Source organism: Astatotilapia calliptera, chromosome 11, assembly GCF_900246225.1.
Source record: "Astatotilapia calliptera chromosome 11, fAstCal1.2, whole genome shotgun sequence".
Lineage (NCBI taxonomy): Eukaryota > Metazoa > Chordata > Actinopteri > Cichliformes > Cichlidae > Astatotilapia > Astatotilapia calliptera.
In genome coordinates, this window is record NC_039312.1 from 15,157,018 (window position 1) to 15,179,405 (window position 22,388).

Below are 22,388 nucleotides of genomic sequence, written 5' to 3' on the forward strand. Positions count from 1 at the left end.
ACTCCAAAAGTAAGATGTCATGTTAAGAACAATAAGTTAACTAGTGAAGAAGACTAGCATGTGTCAGTAACGTGTTATTGTTGACCCATCATGGTTTTAGCTATATTGCTAGCTGCTGGCACGCCATCAGCCCACACTGCTCCAGTACTAACTCTAGTCTGTCCCCAGCAAGCTGTATGCCACTGTTAGATTCTGACCATCTGTGTCTTACTTTCTGTGGAAGGTTAGTTTTCATTGGTGATCAGGAGTAACAGCTGGCTCTGGAGAGCCATCTCTCCAACCCCAACCCCCACTCCTCCACCACTAACCAGCGGAAACTTCTACAGCTGTCATCTGCTTTCCCAAATGACCCAGCTCTCCTTCCAGCTGCCATCCCAATACCTTACTCCCAGTCCCAGTTTTGGTGCAAGGCAAAGTCTTTTTTTTTTCTTTCTTTTTTTTGGCCAGTATTCCAGGACAATGGAAATTTGTTCAAGACCCCCACTTCACTTGGTGCATCTTGACTTCAGTCTTGTTATGAAAAATAATATTAAGGTTTAATTCAAAACCACGTGCACACTATAATCCTGCCATTTAACTCTAACTTATAGCCTTTTACTGTACCTCTTTGTTTTATGTGTTCCAGCAGTATCACCCAAGATCATAAAACTCAGAGAAGAACCACCAGATTATGCTGACCCACCAAAAGGCAAGAGCTCAGTCAGCAGTGCTTTGGTCCCTGTTAAGGGAATCAATAACCTTGGTAACACCTGCTTCTTCAATGCTGTTATGCAGGTTGGTATTGCTATTCTGTTTCTGTTACTCGTCCTTGATGATTTTGTTTTTACTTGAATCTTACTCTTTTTATAATATTGGGTCAGAACTCAAGAACTGAGAAACTTTTGCCATTAACAGAACACTAAAATATTCAGAAGCATTGTTTTTGGCATACAGCTCCCAAGGAAAGTGACACCAGTGGCATCCTTTAAAAAGAAAGAAGCCATAGATAGTAAATGTGCATGAACTCTTGGACATCTGTGGAAGACAAGAGTGGTGGATGATCATAGTATCCTTTCTATGGTAAAGAAGAACTGCTTGAGAACATGCAGCCAGGTGAAGAACACTGTGAAGGAGGGAAAAAACACAGGGTGTTCACCACGAGTTGCAAACAAGTGATCTGTGGCCTGAAGCATACTATGATCTGAAAGACAGTAAAACTCGTATCAACTATATTGTCAGCTCGCTTTCAACAGTGTTGACTGGTTGGTGTTTGCAACTCAAAGATAAGTTAAAACATATTCTGAAAGCAATCCAGACACTTTTGAAGGTAATGAAGTGAACTACTGCAATGGCCAAGTCTATCACTTACTTGCAATACTGGAAAGCCAGAAAGACCTTCAAACAACTGGAGACCACTACAGCATAAAGGCCTGGAAAAGCATCACAAAGTATCAAGCTCCTCCTTTAGTTAGGTGCACGGATTCTAAACATCAGGGAGTCATTGCTTTCAAAGGATACTCAACGTATTTAAAATGGACATTTTATTTTAGACCTTACATTGGAGACCTTGAAAATGGATGACTCTGGACAAAATATAGTTGTGATTCCTCTGTGGTTGATGTGATATTGGCATTCAAAGCCAAGATTATGTAATTTGAATCACTGTACAAATATTTCCAGACTTTACTGTACACAACTGGCACTCGGTTGGTGCAGAGCACGTTCACAGCACAGCACAGCTATAGAGCCCTCCTCAGTTTTTCCCTGGTCATGTCATGGTGACTGCAAACTGACATGCCTCTTCAACAATGAAGCTGTTTTTTTTCCGCCATTTTGTTAATCACCCTCAGGGTCTCCCTCGTTGATTGAAATTCGAGTGAGCGTGCTTTACATGCTTTTCCCTCCCTCTCCCTGTCTGTTTGTATTGTCTCCTTGAAAATTGCAATCTTTCTGGTGAAAACACATAATTGTCAGAGGATGAGCTGTGTCTGTGTTCACAATGCCAGCTCCATTGTGTGTTTTCCATAGCAACAGTCTTTATTGCCAGGATGTGACAAAACAAATATCTCTTGAAAAGGGAGGAAAAGATGCTTCTCTAACATGAAGGGACAATGACTGCTTCAAGCAATCTCCTCGCCAAGGATCTTCTCTGCATTTAATTCATACAGATCATAGATAATTTTGCCTTTTTCAGTGATAAACTCGACACAAGTTTCTAAATCATACTAAAATGGAGAAAACATTGTTGCGCAGCTATTTTAGTTGACTACATGATATTGCCACAAGCTAAGTGCAGAAACATTTTTATATCTCTAAAACATTATAGCTTTTCTTGTTTCTTTGCCTTATGAAAGAAAATGTTAGAATCTGTGGTTTTGATCAGTTGGAGCCACTTCTTTAATGTACAATATTCTCTAGTTAAAACCAGTTGATCTAATGCACCTGATGAATATTGTTCCCCAGTTGAAATCAGAGGCAGAGTGTCAGATATGGTGGGGGAAATCAACACAGCTTGGTATTGTGTTATTTTGTATGGATATAAAAACACCAAATATCAATATTTTATTAAATAAATTCTAATACTTAGAAAAAAAGAGGGCCCACCTCATTTACCTCATCTGAGATAATGTTAGCTAATTAAAATTAACCGAAAAACCATCCAACACTGGACACACTTGGTTTGACAAAGCTACCTTCAGTCACACAACTACAAAATAGGATCTTCAGTACATTTTTAAAAATTGCCCTTTTTTCACATTCTGCATCTTGTGGTGAGTAAATGGTTGCTTAGACCTTGAGAGTGTTAGATCCTCACAACAACTTTTGATTGCAAGAGGCAATGTTTCCGCAAACAGTTCCAGTCTGACTTGGACCGACTGCAATCCCTCTGAAAGATTGTCAAAAGTGTGAAAATAATTTCTGTTTAATTCATAAATACAGACAGATTGTCTGCATGTTGCCATCAGTCTGAATGAGTCTTTGTCACTGAGGACAACTCCATAGGATTCAACTGGCTGCCAAATGGTTGTATACTGGTTATATAAAGCAGGAATGTTGCTAAGTCCAAATGTAATGGTTAAATGTGAATTTCACATGTGAGTTTTAATGAGTTATCACAGCTAATTGCTGTACTGTCATAAATGATTGCAAGTAATTGCCAACTTGACCCAAATTTAAATTGCAGACTGATAGCAGACTTACTGGCAACATTTATGGCAGGTTTTAGTGACAGTGTTGGTGTGCTTGACCATTATTTACAACAAAACCATAACATGAATGAAACAGATACTGACAAAGTCTAACTTTGAGGACATAATTTGCAGTTGGGGAAAGGTGACAAATCACAATAGATGTTATTGCAGTACTCAGTATATTGCAAAATGTTAAACTGCATTAATATTGTATAAGCGAGTCCCACCTTTAGAAAACGATGACCCCGCTTAACAGTCTTAACATGATTCTGTTTTCCTCACAGAACCTGTCCCAGACACACATGCTCATTGACCTTATCCAAGAGGTGAAGGAGAAGGGGTACAAATTGAGGATCTGCCCCCCTCCAGAGACAAATCTGGTACAGCTTATTATTCTCATTAATAAAGGAGAATTATGCATATTTTAATATGCATAATTACAGAAATTTTTGAATGCTGTTAGAACTTAGTAGTAGTTAAAATTGAAGTATTTTCATGTTTTCTGTATTTCTGGCCTTATTTCATAAACAAGATACTAATTACTTCAAATAAGAACAACATGTTTTACTTTCATGTGTTCTTCCTATTCCAGAGTCCACTAACAGTAGTGCTGCCCAGTCCAGAACCCTTGACTGCCGCCATGTTTGCCTTCCTCCACAACATGAAGGATCCAGGGAAAGGCTGTGTCAATCCCAAAATCCTCTTCAACCAACTCTGCCAAAAGTAAGGCACAACCTTTCATATCACCTGCTACTTCCTGTGAACCCAGAGCCTCTGCTTTATGTGTCCCCTCATCTGTGGGGAACATGAGAAGTAATGTAAGCTAGTGAAGCTGGAGCAGAGGCTATGTTGATTTGAATATTTTCATTCTGAAGCAAGCAGAGTTGGCAAAAGCAAAGGCATTCTGTACTTAAGTAGAAGTACAAATACTACTGGTAACAAATACTCCAGTAAAAGTTGAAGTACTGATACAACTTCTATACTCAAGTAAAAAAGCACAGGCTCAGAAATGCACTTAAAGTAAGAAACTTCTGTGGAGGATGCTTCTATTTTTATGCAAGGCTAACTGAACCTTGTGCTATATTAACGTAATGATAACATAATCTCAGTAGATTGAAATCACTTTCACTTTCGTCTAACTTTTTTCATTCTAATGATACTCATCTTGAATCAGAAGACAAAGAAGGAAAATAAAAAATGTGTATCTATTTTCTGTTGCCTACACTGTAGAGGGTCCTGCAGAGTATGTGGCAGTCTGAAGTCTAATCACTACCATCTATTCTGGTCCTGCCCAAAAATTAGGGTTAGGCAAGATATCCACAAATGTTTGAAAAAGATTTTCTGCACACAAATCCCCTTTGATTTCTTATATATGTACTTAGGCCTCCCAAATATAACTAATCCAGCAGATAAATATCTACTGAGAATTATGTTAATGTCAGCTAAGAAAACCCTGACAAGAAAATGGCTCCAAGCATTGGAAGGAATACAAGAACTGCACCATACTGTCTACCAAATATTTATAATGGTGAGGCTCACTATGTCTTTGCAGCTTTAAAGAGAGAAATTCAACAAACCCTGGTTTAAGTGGACCCAGTATATTAAAGAGATAAGAAGTAATTTTGTCTAAATAGCTTACCTTACCTAGTAAAACAACTATGAGGTGGAAAATGCCATCAAGACTGGGCCAGCTGTTTCCACCGGTCCTACTGTTCGGTTTGTTGGTTTCTTTCTTGTTTTTTTTGTGTGTGTTTTGTTTTGTTTGTGGTTTTTTTGGTTTTCTTTTCTTTTTTTGCCTACAATTAAAATCACAACCAGATATTTATTTAAAAAAAAACATTTTACATAAAAAACATCTGGAAAATTCAATCGGGACATACCACTTCCATCTTGCTACAACTTTGAGGAGTTGAAATTGTTTGTCATATGTTTGTCTCCAATGTTTAGCAAAATTGCGTATGGACAAATACTATACATATAAATGCCAGGTTTCTTATTTTCAGGAATGTTATAACGCTCCTAATGTAAATACTTTGTGCAAGATAATCAATAAAAACTTACAAATATTTAAAAAATGTAGGGAGTAAAAGCAAAAAGTAGGCAGAAAAAAAAAACAACTTGCATATATCTGAAAATAGTACGTAAGCACAGTAAAAAAGTATCTGTACTTTGAGTACACAGATTTTATTGACAAACCTTTCAGACATTTTGAACTCTGGTTGTGTAATTGCGGACCTAAAATCACCAATCATCATACACCAGCTTCAGACTCCTGCCAATGTTTGGTTTCAGGGTCAGTGAAGCCATCAGAATTCACCATAATTATTGTTCTCCATCACCACTGCAGGAGCCACAGTTTCCACCTGCTTTCATCCCTTTACTGCAGCAGTGCACACTTTTAACCAGCCTGACCCCAGTAGCACATGGTCTCTGCTGAATGCCTTTCACACACACTAACCTTGACGTACACGGAACATGCACTCAAATCACTGTACCGCTGTAGCTAGCCATTTGTAGTTCTCCTGCTTCTCTCCACATGGCTGTGCCACCTGTGTCGCATTTGATCCAAGGTCTGACAGACTGTGTGACAGGCAGACCTTGCTCTTACATGAAAAGTGTGGGTGTCTGATTGGCTGACTTATTGGTTGAGCTTGGTACCCTGCTGGTTGGGTCCACCGTGTTTGTGTGTATGGAGGGGGGCTGGGGCCTCACACTGTTTAGTAGTGCAGGTGGATGACCAGAGCATTTGACGTTGGATGACTGGATCGTTCTCTGGTGCGGCTTTTATAGTTATTCTGGTACCTAGCTTTTATCAGACAGACCTCTGTGGGTGTTTGTGTAGTGTGTGTTTGTGGGATGCCACCTCACCTGGCACCACCTCGCCCTGCAACGCATGCAGGCAATTATGCATTCAGACAGCAAGCACTGCACACTCTTATGCACTCATACATGTCTAATTTCAAGTAGAACTAATCTATTCCACTAAAATACATTTGAATAGACAGATTTGACTTTAAGCTTCACCACACTTTATGCTACTCTTTGTTTAAACTGTATCAAATGATTAATCTATTCATTTTTCCATACAGCTTTATTGTAGTACAGTAAAATGACAGCTTTAATACATTGTTTTTATGCTTCAAATGGCAAAGAGGTGGGAAACAGGGGATATGTTATTTTATTTTATTGCTCAATTACAGCGTTCATGTTTATTCCCAATGACAATAATATTTGATGCACTTTATTATCAATGTTTTGTTTTTATAACTTTTTTTTTTTTTTAGGTAAATTCAACTCACATAATCTAATACAGCGGTCTCCAACCTTTTTTGCGCCACGGACCGGTTTATGCCCGACAATATTTTCACGGACCGGCCTTTAAGGTGTCGCGGATAAATACAACAAAATAAAACTAGTACCAGTACCGAAAAAAAGAAGATTTATTCATAACACGCGTGAAAAGACCCAGGAAAACAGAGTTAACGATCAAAACGATAACAAAATAACGCTGAAAACCGATAAAAACCCTGAAAACCATACATTGCACACCTGAGCCTCAACTCTCGCAGCCCAGTACCAAACGACTCACGGACCGGTACCGGTCCGAGGCCCGGGGGTCGGGGACCGCTGATCTAATGGATAGAGATATAAGCATTCAAGTTATTGTATGTTGTAGCCTTTTACAGGTATGAAGTTTATGTAGACTTTTTGCATCCCATGGTGTAGTGGTTAACACATTCACTTGGCAGGTGAAAAGTTGCTGGTTTGCTCCAGCCAGAGACATAAATCCCCTTCATGGTTGCGTCAAACCAAACGTGCAGAGCTATTCGTTTTGGTGAACCCCTTGTTTATGGCAAGGAAGCAGGGATGACTGTTTTTGGTATCGCCATCTTGATGTCTTGAAGCCAAATTATCCAATTCAAAAAGTGAGGAACACTGAAGTAACGCATTCATCACACATCGCTTTGAAGCTGACGGACGGTTGTTTGTGGATAGCCAGGTTCCAGTGGTCTGGGCGAGCCTCTAATGTATGTACTATCACCTGGAATTGAGAGAAATTTTTCTTGGGTGTCGCCCACTTCCCATCGCCAGCAGTTATTTTGCTTGTAGTCACTTGTCTCTGGTCACAATTGCTGCAGATTCCTTTCAGGCTGTATGTAGTGTTCAATATATATTTATTTTTAATGAGGGGTTTTGTTTTGTCTGGGTTGTTTGTTTTTTTTTGGGGGGGGGGGTTGTTTTGGGTTTTGTTTTTGTTTTTTGTTTGTTGCTTTTTTGTTAGTGTTGTGATTGGCAACTTAACTTTTTTAAAATTTACTTATACACCACAGAACATGCATGATTCTGAGCCTGATGATAGCCTGCGCTATCACCTGTTTTTAGACGACTCCTCACAGCAGCCTATCTACATTTACTCAGGCCTAAAGCCTTTGATCTGAAAGGCCAAGGCCAAGAACTGCTTGTTTACTGGGACATTTTTCTTTCTGTTGCAGCGACCTTTACAGTACCTGTACTCTGAAAATGTCCTGCCATCCTCTGCAAGTTCTTCTCACTCAAAGAGGATTGGGTCTGCCCTTGGCCTGTGAGGGCTAACAGCGCTTTTATCATTTCTTTATCAGTCTTTCCCTGTATGTTTGTGTTAGCACACTGCATAATGGGGCCTTCAGTCTGTGATCAGCACAGTTTAAATGGTTTTTTTCTACTTAGCAGGGGTTAATGATTATAGCCATGGCTGATCCAGTGTTTTACAGTATTCCCACGCAGAGCAGACTCTGATTTAGGCTTTACTCTCGGTAAAGGGAAGTAAATCTGCAGGCTGGAGCTGTTGTGCTTTGAAAATAAGGTAGAAGTTGGAATAAACAGCACTAATCTTCTGAATTATAATGACAAACACAGTCTGTTTCCGACACCTTGAAACAGCCATATGAGTCAACCTACTCTACTCAGCTCATCCTGAAGTCGAGCCCATTTTTGTGTTAAATGTGCGTGTGTTCACATGGATTTGACCTTAACCAGCTGAGTACCCCACAGCTTGCTTCCTCATCCTCCTGCCAACAGCACGGGGTCTGGTCTGTGCTCAGACCAGTGCCAAGCAGTGTGTGTCGGACGGCCAGCACCACACTCTGTATCTGGTGCCAGTGAGGGTCCCAGCTTGTACCCAGTGTACTACAAAGCCAGTCAGTGGCACAACTGGGAAAAAAAAAATTACAGACACAACTGTTTGTCTGTTTTCCTTTTTGGACCTGGACTTGAAATGTCTTAAGTATTAAAAATGACAATTTTTTGAGAATTTTCATCATTAATGTCCATCACTTTATCTGGATGCATTCGCTACACATGTGTAATGCACAATCTGGAGGAAAAAAGGCCACACAGAGGGCATTCATCAACACCTGCTTCTTTCAAGGACTGATTCCATTTTCAGGACAGCCACTGGACACTCTTGTGGTGCAAAAAAATGAAAAGTATGCTGGCTCTCTTCTCTGTCCGTGTACTGTGTCCACATACTCACATCTTTCAAAAATTGTTCATAAATAAGCCTTGTGAGAAGCCTTTCATCCCTGATAGAAATAGCACATGACAACAATGGATCCCATCTAGTGCTGGCATCCAGGTCACTTGCACATACAGCACACACCACATTAAAAGAAGAGAGACAGATTCAGAGTTGGTATAAAAATAAGAATAATAATTTTGACATGTGCACATATTCAAAGCTGGCATTGAAACTTTACATCCTTTCCCTCAGCTCTGCTGCTCTCTATCTGGTTTGTGAACACAGGACACCTTCGAATAATGATGTTGAGAGCTTCATGATCAAAACCAGAAAAATATGAATTAAAAGTACAAAGCCAATCTTTGATGGCGGTTCAGTGATTTTTTTTTCTTTGTATTTTTTCCCTGTTGCACTAGAATTTTTGTGCGTTTTTATGGAATATTTCAATAGGCATAAAATCTTTTTATATTACAGTTTCAAACATTGTGCCATTTCTCATTGACGAATCAACCTTTAAATACGTTACTGTGTCATGATATATGAGTTTTCTTTCTCTTATACAGCACTAGTATGTCAGCATCAGTGAGGGTGCATTGGTCTAATCCATGTAGTCAGAATGAATGTTTTTGGGGGGTTTGTCTCTCAATTTCCCATTAGTGAAGTCAGTAGTTAAACTAACAATGTTCTCAGAGTGACAACAAATGTTTATTATTTTTAATTTGAAATTATTCATAGTGTTTAAATGCTGCAGTGAATGCAAACATTGAACTGCAATGTTTTAAAGTCGTCTAAGAGTAAAGGACTAATAATAATAAACGTGTGTGTGTGTGTGTGTGTGTGTGTGTGTGTGTGTGTGTGTGTGTGTGTGTGTGTGTGTGTGTGTGTGTGTGTGTGTGTGTGTGTGTGTGTGTGTTCGACTTGGGGGGAGCTTGTGTGGCCTTGTGTCTGGTACTAACTCATCCGGCTATTAATTGTGTTAGCACCGCAGCTGTTTGTATTGGCCAGATTGAGAGCAGGGCTACAGGGCCCTTCTGCTTTGTCTCCACTGGGATGAACTTCCAGACCTCCTCATTCCCACTGATACCAACCATGTGCATTCATTTTTTTTTCTTTTTCACTGCCTCTCTCTTTCCCCCCCTTTTTTTTCTGTCTCACGCATTCTCCTCTCTGTTTTGTCTTCATATTTCTCTCTTTTAGTTGATCAACAAATTCAGTTGGCAAAGCTAGATGGAGGCATTCCTTTACTTGCTGCTCTTCCTGGAGGCTCGCCAGTAAATAACATATGTTCTCTGTACCATCTTCACCCCTGCACGTTGCCTTCTGTTTGCACAAAAAGAGGCATGAAAGACAGAGATTAGGATAAGATGCGAGTATGTGGGGCAACTTTGATCTCCTCCAGATTTACAGGTTCTGACCTGTGTTGAAGAGAGGTGCTTGGCCATTTCTCTCCTGGACATCCATTTGTTCATGGCAATGTGTCAAGGGTGTAAAAAGCTGTTTTGGTCTGAGTGATCTTCCCACATAAGTAGGATTAGGAATGTCATTAGGAGAATGTATTGGTCAGAATTTATATTTGACACACTGCATTCCTTTTTAATAATTATAATAGGATTAACTGCTTTCATCAGACAGGAACAGGTGTGCAGCATTCCTATTTAGAACATTTTGGCAAACAAAGAAACTTAACATACAAAGATCATAGCATAGCAAAAGATCCACAATGGCTTGAAAGGAGTTAACCCACTACTACGCACTTCCCACCTCTGACCACCCTCAATGTTGTCTAATCAGGAATGTGGCCTCTCAGTATGTGTTATCCCTGTTGAACCAACCTGTCCTTTGGTTATGTGGTTGCCTCGGCCCAACAGGTTGCAGTAGCTCCAACCTTGGCTACCCATCTGCCCCTGGCATCTGTCCTCACATCTGCTTCACCGTGGACAGCCAGGGGTCGGAGCCAAGGAGAGCCTCCCCTCTAACCACTCTAATGGTGTCCATTCGCTTTACCAAGAAGATTTGTGCACAGCAGAAAGTCTGTTTTGTGGAAGTATCCAACATAGAGGAGTGGTGACTTGCCTATGAACCTCTTCTTATATTGCTTAGAGAGCTTCATTGTATTTATTTTTTACTTTTTTATGGATGGAAGAATGGTATTTAATAAGACTTATTTAAATCTTTTTTTTTTCATCCAGTATAATTTTTTTTTTATAATAAAGTATAATGAATTTATAATTTATTGAAGTTCAGTGTAATAAGCAACTGCTTTCACAAAAAGAAGATGTTTAATTTTATCTGAGGGGGACCTGCTTTCACACAGTTCATTTGCTAGTAGCAAATAGGTGTTCATCCTGGTAATGGGGTTACTCAGATGGAGCTAGAGCTCATCTGGTGGTCTGTTCACAATTCACATTCACTAAAATTGCTCCTCCTCCTACAGTTTTGGTCAGAATATAATCAAACATGTGATCACTGTGTGTGAGTTCACCCAACCTGTGCTCAAGCTCAAGGTTGTTTTTGTGGTTTTATGAGCACCCAATTATGATGTACTGAACAATATTCTATTCAGGCCATTTAGTGAAGTTGTTAACCTAAGATCCTGGATATGACTGTTTGCAAGCGTCCTCGACTTCTCGGTGGATTTTAATTCTCATTATATTGCTAACATGACTGTATGAAGAAAATATTCTGTCCACCAAAATAACTTTAACAAATTGTTTGTTGGTCCTTTAAGTGTATAAGTTTTATACTGCGTCCACCTGGATTGTGAAAGGAGGAGTTATAGTGGCAGATAGGATTTCACAGATCCAGCAGTGAAAACTCTTGAGAGACCTTGATGCACGGTTTCTTCTTTTTGCGTGTTTTGCCATGGATTCTAATTGCTTTGTGTTCAGTGGTTTTCTTCTAGACTCGATAACGTGTTCAGTTTTTGTGCACAAACAACAGACTCTTTTGAGTCAGATTCACTCCCACGTTTGATGTTGTCACTGTTTTCACAAACATCCATCCTTCAGTTAGTCTTAACTTTGTTTTCTGGGTGTTTTTTTTGTTTTTTTTTGTTGTTTGTTTATTTTGTTTTTGGGTTTTTTGTTGTGTTTTTTTTTTTCTAAAAAAAATATATGTTTCTGTTTTTCTCCAGAGCTCCATGCTTCAAGGGCTACCAACAACAAGACAGCCAGGAGCTTCTGCACTACTTACTGGACTCCATACGAGTAGAAGAAACTAAAGTACGCCTTCATACATAATAGGCTTTCATGTATTTCAATAATCCATACGATTTTTCTAAGCCCAGAATAAGAATTGGGCGATGTTTTGTTAGATTATGTTCTTCAATCAAGCACAAAGTGTTTGTGGTTTATTTTTGTCGTCTTCATTCAGGTGCATTTAGAACATTTTGTATGAGATAAATTTGCAGAAAATATGAACAACATGAATACATATTAAGGTTATAGCAAACATTAAGGCAATAGATTTATGTGTTTTAGTTTCAATGTGCTTAGGTATAGTTTTCTGCTGACTAGGAAATATGTGATACAAAAACAAGATTTAATTTCCGTCTAGATTCCTTCAGCCTCCTCTGTTTCGAGATTATCTGCTGTTTTTAGCTCACTTTGTGGAAGTCCCTTTCTGTCCTCTTACATTTATGCTTTGTAATGGGTGTTGAATCACCTGCAGTATGTCCAAAAATTGACCTTTTAACCTAAATTTAAATTCTGGGGAAGTGAGAATTTTGTTCTTTTTGCCACACAAAACTTGTGTGTGCTGGATCAAAGTTGCTGGCACTGCAGTTCAAGTTTTCACCAAACTCTTGTCTTAAAAACATCAAAGTCTTACAAAGGGAGCTCTGTCTTGACAGTCTGAGCCTGCTGGATGAATTTATGGTACACCCTTTTAATGTCTGGAAAAAACCTAACATAAGCTTGCTTCTGGTCATGCTGCTGCTGCCTTCAGTCTTGGATGCTGCAGACTCTTTCAGTGAAGAGTGCTGTTTGGTCTCTGGGTCATGGCCACAGACTCAGCTCTTATTGCCAGTGAGAAAAAACATCGGGTCAGTTAGACACAGAAGTTGATATTTACTTGTGGAAATTATCAGAATAGGACTTCCATGACTGAAAACGAACAGCTAAAGGTGGTGATCAGGGAGTCGACCTTGAAGGGGAAAGTAGACATATTTAATGGATTTTATCTATTGACTTATTTTTTGTATGAGCAGAGTGACAAACATGATCACACCTCATGTCAACATATAAATATCCAAACCTAAATTGGATGGATAACACAAAGTACAACCTCACAGAGGTGCTTGATTTTTAAAGTTTGCTCAAACACTCAGCTCGATTGCTTTAAAAAAAAATGCACATTAGTAACTTGGTGATGATAGTTCAATCTCACATGCTAATAATTAAGTTAAAAAATGCATCGGAATAATTCAGATGGTTGATTTTTAGCTCCAGCGGTATTACAACTGTGTTTATTTCAAAAGCCATGAGGAGCTAATCATTGTCTTACTTGTTGTTAGTCCTATTAACTGCTCCACATATGCATTGTGCTGTAATTCAGTAAAGATCTTAAAACTTATCCTAGATGGCTATCACCATAAGACATTCATCTGTGTTTTTGTGGGTGGCTTTGTTCGCTCACATAAACCCATGTCATCTTTAGCCAGCAGTTGTGGTCAAAGCTTATGGTGCCATGTTTTTGGCAAGTACAGAGAACCCCTGCCCCCACAACCCTTCATGGGGCAATTAGGAGACCCCACAACAGCCCATTGGAGGGCTTAGCTGGCCCCTGTGATCCCACCAGTGGCTGTGTGAAACCAAGGAGGAGAAGTTAGCGGGTGTGTTTAGTGGTCAGCCCCGGGCCCACGAAAGGGCCACGGGCTCGGCTCCCCTGTTCCCATTCAAACTTGTGAACAGTAACAGTTGTGCCACTTAGGGGACTTGCAAGTGGCATAACCGGCATCATTGTGTGATCTTGGGAAACCCACAGCTGCTGAATGAGCTCCAGGGCCGTCCCATTGTGCTTGAGGGTCGCCCACAGCCTCCTCCCAAACACACATGCACACACACTCATCAGCCCGTCTCCCAATCCAATCAAGGAGGTAAAGAGGGAGGGGGGGTATGGCCTCCGCTATTCATTGACTCAGAAACTCATTTATGCAGCACATTCAGAGATTCAGTGGCATTTTAATCCTACATTAGCGAATGCCTTTTTTAAAACTCATAAGTCATACCAGTTACTAATGTTTCTTGTAAAAATCAAAGCATTATTATTATCCCGTGTTCTCAAACAGAAAAACAGGATGCACACATCAATTCATGAAACGTTGATTCATTCATAACTGGAATAAACCCATTTGCTTCTTATTTGTATGAACACACAAATTGAATATTAGTGATAGTACATCCACATCATTGTGTGTGTGTGTGTGTGTGTGTGTGTGTGTGTGTGTGTGTGTGTGTGTGTGTATAAGAGAGCGGGAGAGCCACGATATTGTGTTCCTCTGTGTGTAGCCAACCTTTTAGAGGCCCTAAGTGTTTGTGTTTAATGGCCATTAGTATCAGAGATCTGAATATGCTAATTTAGACCCAGTCAATTATCACCAATTAGCTGAGATGGGAGGTATTACCCTCCCAGGGCATGGACTGTCCTTCTTTGCCTGTCTTCATTTTAGTTTCCACCCCTGCACACTTGTACCAACTCTCTTCACGCCCCCCGACCAGATTCCCCTCCCTTTGGCCCATCCTGTGTGAGACAGTGCATGCTGTTACTTTTGGGGGAGAGAGATAGAGAGCATGGGGGTTACTGGTAATTAATTAGTAGGAGAGCCACATCCTGGTTTGACCACGCTCTCTGAATGAGGTGCAGACTGGCCGGGCTGGGATTAACAGGGTTTTTTGACCTAAATAGCCAGTGCAGTGTGTGGGTCCCGGGACAATGGGGGCCGACTGGTCTCGACTCAGACATGGACCATGGCCAATTATCTATTGATTGGTGCTTTACTGTGGCTGTGCCTCTTCACAGCTCTCTCACAACACACTCACTGACCATGTCACCTCCAATAAGACAACGACACACACACGAACATGCACATTTAATTAAGTGATTTACATGATAACATTTTTGGACAAGCACAATAATTATTTTACACTAATGATGCTTATAATGGGTATACCTGTCAGGCTCAGCTGCAGGCGAGATTGTGATATGTCACTAATGGATGTAATAAAGAGAATTCAAGAAATATCCCCCCAAAAATGCATTTTATTTGCATCATTTATATAATTAATTTGATTTATGAATATTACCTCAAATGTGACTTCTAGTATTTTTCTGGTTTTGTTATATGCAGAGGGTGAAAGCAGGCATTTTAAAGGCGTTCAACAATCCTACAGAGAAGACAGCAGACGAGGAGACCAAACGCCAAGTCAAAGGTTCGTATGGAGGTGGCACACGGCAGAGATCAATAGTTCCATCTTGTGGCATTTGGAGGAAATGCAGTTAATTTACTCCTGAAGCAGAGGACAGTTTCATGAAGAGAAGAATAAACATCCTCATGTTTTAGCGCACCCTTCCAGTTGTGTATCCAAAATTGATTGTGTATAATCAGTTATTTATACAGCAGCTAATAAATTTAAATAGTTAATTATGATCTGTGTCACTTGTTTTTTATTGACCCATGTTCTTCCTTTGTCTCAGCAGTGAAAGTAGTCCTTTATTTGCACTTTTTGATCTCATTAATTCTCAATAGTGATTGTAAATTGTGATGCTTAATAGTGTTTAAAATGGAAATTATAGTGTTGAAAATTTTGAAGGTAATCTTGTAACAGCAATAATCACAATTTTCATGCATAAATAATAAAAGAAAACCTTTTGTCTTTTTCTCCATCAGCATACGGGAAAGAAGGTGTGAAGATGAACTTTGTCGACCGCATCTTTGTCGGCGAGCTCACAAACACAATCATGTGTGAAGAGTGCGAGCACGTAAGCGAGTGAAATAAAGCAAAGGACCTGAATAGTCGGGAAGAACCAATCAGGCACTGCTCTGTAGGGTTTTTTCCCCTCTGTAGAATTAGAACGTATGAAGCACATGAGGGTTGACAAGCTGGCATTTCTTAAACCAACCAGCTCTGACACGAGTCGCTTTTTAATAGCCGTGTAACCTAGTTAGGACTCATTGTGAGACATTTCATGCCTTAATTATTTGATTTTTTTTTGCTTTGAATGATTGTCACAGGAGCAGCACTGGTATTTTTCAGTTAGTCAGAAATTGGCAGACATTTATCTCTAACCAGAAATGAAAAGACAACAAAACTAAGCAACAAGATTTCTTTACCAGCTGTGACGTCCAGGAAACATTCCAGAATTAATCAGAGGTAACAAATGGAAGTCAGTGGAAAAACAAACATAAATCATTTCAAGGACCAGCTCGAATACCAACTGTTTACAGCAGGCATTTACAGTAAATTGTGGAAGCTTAGAGTGGTTAACAAAGCACATGCCTCTATGCAAACTAAAGAGTATCATTGAAGATGGAGAGCAGCAGGTGTGGAGCTAAGAAAGAGGAGAGGAAATGAAAGCATTTTCAGTCATCTTCTCTTAGACTGCAGCAGAACTATGATTTTAACTGTTGAAGAGATTAAAAGTTTATATCATGACACTGACTTGCAGTTATTTATCTTTCAGATATCCACAGTAAAGGAAGCCTTCATTGACATCTCTTTGCCCATTATAGAGGAGAGGGTGAGCTGCTGTAAATTACATTCATTGTGGATCATTTAAAGGATACAAATTAACTCTCTGAGACAGTTTGAGCTGGTAGTTATCTCACAGATTGCTGGGTTAGTGGTGCATTTCTCTGTTTTATGTTTTGTTTTGTTTTTTACTGGCCAACCCCATCTGCTGAAATCAGTTCAAAGTCCTTGTTGAAACTTTTTCTTTGCACCTTCATGTTTTTGTTGTGCTCAGATATCAAAACCTTCCAACCCTGGTAGGCTGGGGAAGGGCACCCGGGAGCAGGAGAGCCACACAGCTCACAGTGAGCAGGTTCCTTCTGCAACACACTCTGTCAACAGAAATACCAGGAAGCTGAGTGGACAGGTGAGACTGTTGTACAGGTCTATTCTGCTCCTTTTCTTGAGCATCATCATTATTATTATTATTATTATTATTATTATTACCGCTGCCAAGAAGGTTATGTTTTTGGTAGTGTTTGTGTGCATGTTGTTCTGTCTAGAAATGCAATCATATGGACAGTTTTGAATGAATTCTCCTAAAACTTTTTCTGGGTGTAGATATGTGTTAGCAATCCATTGAAATTTGACCATGAATGGCAACCACCAAGATCTGCAAGACCAACTTATTATCTGCAAATTAACAAAAAGCCTTAGAACTTAGGAACTATGATTCTTACAAGTATGGTGTGTATTGTCAACATATAGAAAGTACTATAAAAATATTACAATTTATTGACCTCAGGGTCAAAGTGATTAATAATGCTATTTAAAGAGCTAGAGCTATTTAATACATTTTGAGTATAGTTGATTTTCTTCTGACTTTATATGCATTACAGTAACAGTTATAACAATTCAAATACACGGCATTAATTGTTTTGGGGTTTTTGTTTGTTTGTTTTTTTAGGAAAAGAAAATAATAACGTTTTTTTTTCTTCTAACTAAAGATTGAAACAATGTCCACATAAATAAAGAAAACTAAAGAATAATTGTACTCATCATCGAGTACATTATAATGGGGTTCACCAGGATAAATAACGAAACCAAACTACAAACTTCTCAAAGTACCTTTAAAAAGAACAAAGGAAACAAACTGAATATATAGAAAATGCAATGCTGTTCTCTGAAAAGTAAATACTGCCCAGAGAGTGAGCTGCCTTGGCAGAGGTTTTCTCTCTCAGAGTGCTTCTGGTTGTCCTTGTTATGATCTTGGTCTTTTCTCTTTCCTTTATATGAAAACTGCTGTAGGTATTTGGTTTCTCTGACATTGGTTTCTGTTTTTCTAATGCATGATTATGCATTAGATGGACTGTTGTGGTTTTTAGTTTTGGTGAGAGTTCCTTTAGAAAGACTCTTAGAATGCTTGTGTACAGATATGAGAATTGTATTTTATTTTTTTTAATGAATGAGAATTTAAAATAAAAATGCAGTATCCTGTGTGCATCCAGTCTTCAGTGTGCATGATAATGATAATGTACTTGTTCTCCCTTTCCACAGAAGCAACAGAGCAGGAGGTCTTCCAGCTCTGTGGAGGAGAAAGGAGCAGGCTTTAGTGGGGACCGACCAGAGGACGAAGGTGTTGCAGGTGGATCAAGCCACTGCGTCTCAGTTTGTAAGATGGCGGCTGCCGGCAGCCTGTCGGACGGCAGCGAGAGAGACTCGGGCGCTCAAGACAGCAGCAATGACGCCGACAGCGAGGCCTCTGAGAGCGAGTGGACGCCACGTTCCTCCAACCAGAGCCACAGCCACAGGCACATGTCTACCCCATCATCCACCTCCACCCTCACTCCGTCCCCTACGCCTGTCTCCGCCTCATCTCCTTCTTCATCGTCTTCCACAAGGCAAGGCGGCGCTGTGGAACAGCTAGTTAGCGCCGTCTCTAAAGTCAACCTGAGCTTCAGCTCTGGGGACTGCTCTCCATCTGCACACTGTTCTCCAGAGGAGCACGGAGAAACACAGAGCCGAGACAATCTCCACCATCAGCACCACCAGGGGGCCTTCCAGGCTCTGTCCCACAGTTACACACCCAGTTCCAAGGAGTGCTCCATCCAGTCCTGCCTCCACCAGTTCACCTCTGTGGAGCTGTTGATGGGCAACAACAGGCTGCTCTGTGAGAGCTGCACTGAACGTAGGATGAAGCAGCTGCGCAAGAGCAGCTCAGCAGGTAAAAGAAAACAAGCATCTGGAAGCAGAGTACAATGCTTTGAGGATGAGGAACCAGCATTTTCTTTACAAGCATATTTTAAATTATTTCCAGATTATTGTACATTTGAATCCCAGACCACAGGTTGTCTGTATGCTACACGCAAAATCTTCCATCGGAGTATTCTTCACATTCTTTACAGTTGGTTGTGTGGAGTTGGTATTTTTGTCGTTGTGGGTGGGAAAGAATAAAAACATACACAGAAAATTGTCTGTCCAATCCTGTAGCGGTCCACTTCTTTGTAGTGTGAGTCATAACATACACAGAGCTGAAATCTCAGGCCTTGGATCTGGGGACTCACTCTCATGAGCTGCTGCATGTCTTCACATATCAGGCTGCTGCTCTAAAACGACCGCTCAAGTTTGAACAGACGTCCAGGAATCCATACTGCCCATACTGAGTGGCTGATATTATTTTGGCTTGCTTCTGTGTTTGTCTAAATTACTCAAGTAGTTAATAGTTGTAGCTGACATTACTGTGTTTTTGTGTTTGCATAGATAAGAAAGTGGAGAAGGTTTACACCAGCGCTAGGAAGCAGATGCTCATATCCTCACTGCCTCCTGTCATCACATTGCACCTGAAACGCTTCCACCAGGTAGGCAGCCATAACTCTGTTTTCTTCAGCAAAATCATCAGTAAGTTTGAGAGCCTAATTGTTGATTGGTGTGTGTACGTGTGTGATTTTGTTGGTTTTTTTCTCTCCTTTAAGGCAGGGATGAACCTCCGTAAGGTGAACCGCCATGTTGACTTTCCTCTGATCCTGGATCTGGCTCCTTTCTGCTCTGCGTCCTGCAAGGTTTTACAGTTTAAATTTTCTGAAAACTTTCCTGTACCTTCAGATTTTTTCCGTGACTACATCACTTTGTTGGTTCAGCTTGTAATGAAAGTCCTTGGTTGGTGGTAGTTTTTTTTTTTTTAAGTTTAGTTTTACTTTTTGCTAATCTTTCTTTCTTTTTTTTCCCACTAGAACCTGGCAGTCGGTGAGCGTGTCCTCTACAGCCTGTACGGGATTGTCGAACACAGTGGCTCAATGCGTGGAGGCCACTACACTGCATATGTAAAAGTGCGCGCTCCACAGAGGAAAACAGAACAACAGCACAAGAACCTGTCAGGTCAGGGGCCAGCTCTCCTGAGCTCTTTCAAGACCTTCTATCTGTTATTTTCTTTCTGTGTTTTTGTAAGCTTAGTCAGTGTTTTGGCAATAAAACCCTGACTCCCCTGTAACCTCAAAGATGTCCTCCACAAAGAGCAGGTTGAATGGAAGTTTTTTGTGTTCTTTGGAGCCATCTTTTTCTCTTTCCCTCTTTCATTTTCTTTTTATATCGTGTCCAGGTTTGCAGAAAAGCTGAAAAATAGCTGAAAACCTCAAGGAAGAAGTTTTCCTTGCTGCTTCCAAAATAATGTTAAGAAATTATGTCTTACAATAGGAGCTTTTAGTTGGCGATGACACACAGGTCTCACATCTCTACAATGAATGCTGACAGACTGGTGAATCGAGCAATTTCTTATCTTAAGGCCTTGTGACATCTCTATTAAATGAAAGTTTGTCTTCCTCAACATTTCTTCTTCCTGCTATAGCTGCTCAATGTAAAAGTATTAAAGTAACTTACTACAATAATTTCATTTTAACTCAGCTAAGCTTGAAAGTATTATTTTGTATATATAATCATGCTTTGCTTTTTTTCATGTGAGAGTAGTTGGTAAAAAAATTTATCTTATTGCCAACATGTCTGCAGGTCCTTTTTAAAAATGTGTTTTAATTAATTTAAAAAGTATTCAGGTTTTTTTAATTTATGCAGTCTTGTTGCTATAACACGCAGGTAATAGCAGTGAGTTAGCCTGTTGTAATCTGTGACCTTGTTATTTGAGGCTTTCTATCTGTTTACTTGATGGCCCTGGTCTTACCACTTAGTTACCATAAATCGAGTGTTGTCAGCTCTCAGAACAGAGTTTAAAATGCCCCTTGTGACATTTTGAGGGTTATATAAAGTTTCATCCATTGTAACATATAGAAAATAAGAAGAGCACAATGAGTCCACTTTGAGCTAGTTTCAGCACTCCTTACTGGCTAGCATTATTTTAGCTTTGTTGCTATGGAAGCATGAAGTGACAGCTTGTCCCAATATTTACTCCCAGTAACCCAGTATCTCCTTGTATTTCCACCCCCCGACTCCAGGAGGAGCCTTTATGCCTCACGATGTTGACACTGTGGGTTTTGTTTTTGTTTTTTCCCAGGTGCCAGGGACACCTGCAGCAGCTCCCAGGGCCAGTGGGTGTATGTCAGCGATACCACAGTTCAGATGGTACCAGAGTCAAGGGTACTCAACTCTCAGGCATATCTGCTCTTCTATGAGGAAATCCTCTAACATGACAGAAGAAAGTATTTATCTCTAGAAAACCTCCTTTTGCTTTGTGTTGTTTTTGCAGAAGCCTGTAAACTCCTCTTACTGTATCTTTGGGTGTTTTGGAGGCAAGAAAAGGGAAGGATTTCACTGTATACACCTTTGTATTACTTAAATTGGCACCTTTAAATATTGTAGATGTATAAAGGATAAAAGGATTTTATTTTGTGGCTTAGAGATTTTCATTCATGTTCTGTTTTTTATTATTATTAATATCATCATTACTATGAAAAGCCTGCTCTTTAAAAAGAGGCTAGGTGAAAACCAGAGTGTTATTGAACCTGAGCTGTAACCCAAATGTTACGGTCTGTCTCAGCCACAGTCACGTGCCTGAGATGTAAAATGCATGATAGTTTACAACTATAACTAACTGGAAGTGGCAGAATTTTACTGCATGCTAACCTGTACCCGGCGCCTATGAGTTGGTGTCGGTTGCGTGTATTTGTGTGGGTGAGTGAGCGAGAGACCAGTGAATGTAGTTTGAAGGTGCTGTGTACCATTTTCACATCAGTAAATGATCGCCAGCTTAAATCAGACTTGGCAGTCTGGTTGTGTTATGAATGTAAATGCTCCACACAAAATATTTGAATTGTGAGGCAATGGCTTCAGTGAGAGCGTGATCATTAGTGACAGTAAAGACGAATATAGACGAGGAGGAGCCGAGAAGCAGCATTCTGTGGAGTTCACTGGAATCTGTGTTTGTACATTTGAGACACCCAGTCTGAAAAATCAGCCTTGGCTCTGTTGACGCAGGATACACACTGGCTTAACATACTGACTGAAGTTGCCACACAGCACCTTTAAAGAAGTAGCACAACATTATTCTACTTCGGCCTTTTTCAAAAGGATTGTTTTCTTAAAATCAGAATGTATAAATGTCTGACTATCAGTGAATTGAATTTGCCAAAGACAAGTTTGTTTGTTTTTTTATTTCTGCGGCAAGTTTGAGCTGAGTTTCTTTAACATACTCTCCCTCAAGGTCATCGGTGTAGTTCTCCCCCCCCCGCAGGCAGGCGCACTTGATGTTTATCGCATCAACAAAGCACTTCTTCTGCCTTCATTGTATTTCAGCTCCACCCGAACACACGAAAGTGTCAGACAGTCAGCACCACAACAGACTTGCTCTTCATTCTCTAATGCCATGAATAAGCTTGAGCATAAAAGAAGAAAAAAATGAGAGAAACATGTTAGAAAACAGTTTAAAGGCTTAAAAAAAGGCTAATAAGAAAAACCTCTTTCTGTAATGTGCATGGGTTGATGTTCTAATGAATGTATTGCCTATTCTTCAAATGTCCATGACAAATGACCTGTTTTTTGTTTTTCTATGAAAATATTTTAGATTCAACTACTTTTATTTCTCCTGCTTTGCCAAACGATTAGACAGAAAAG

The 22,388-nt window shown here is 39.9% G+C and overlaps 1 protein-coding gene across 3 annotated transcripts in view; it reads left to right on the forward strand.

Moving 5' to 3' along the window:
• Positions 1 to 21,912, forward strand: part of usp45 (ubiquitin specific peptidase 45) — a 42,116-nt gene extending 20,204 nt beyond the window's left edge. For 2 of the 3 annotated variants that reach the window (XM_026183566.1, XM_026183567.1), the window contains 13 exons: positions 626 to 774; positions 3,455 to 3,550; positions 3,763 to 3,893; positions 11,801 to 11,888; positions 15,014 to 15,095; positions 15,554 to 15,645; positions 16,348 to 16,404; positions 16,630 to 16,761; positions 17,892 to 18,558; positions 19,095 to 19,192; positions 19,307 to 19,393; positions 19,565 to 19,709; positions 20,833 to 21,912. In XM_026183566.1, coding sequence (XP_026039351.1) covers positions 626 to 774; positions 3,455 to 3,550; positions 3,763 to 3,893; positions 11,801 to 11,888; positions 15,014 to 15,095; positions 15,554 to 15,645; positions 16,348 to 16,404; positions 16,630 to 16,761; positions 17,892 to 18,558; positions 19,095 to 19,192; positions 19,307 to 19,393; positions 19,565 to 19,709; positions 20,833 to 20,963 — 1,955 coding nt within the window. In that variant the 3' untranslated portion in view covers positions 20,964 to 21,912. The remainder of the gene's footprint in view (positions 1 to 625; positions 775 to 3,454; positions 3,551 to 3,762; positions 3,894 to 11,800; positions 11,889 to 15,013; positions 15,096 to 15,553; positions 15,646 to 16,347; positions 16,405 to 16,629; positions 16,762 to 17,891; positions 18,559 to 19,094; positions 19,193 to 19,306; positions 19,394 to 19,564; positions 19,710 to 20,832) is intronic. The other variant, XM_026183568.1, reaches the window with a different exon arrangement.
• Positions 21,913 to 22,388: the final 476 nt, after the last annotated feature.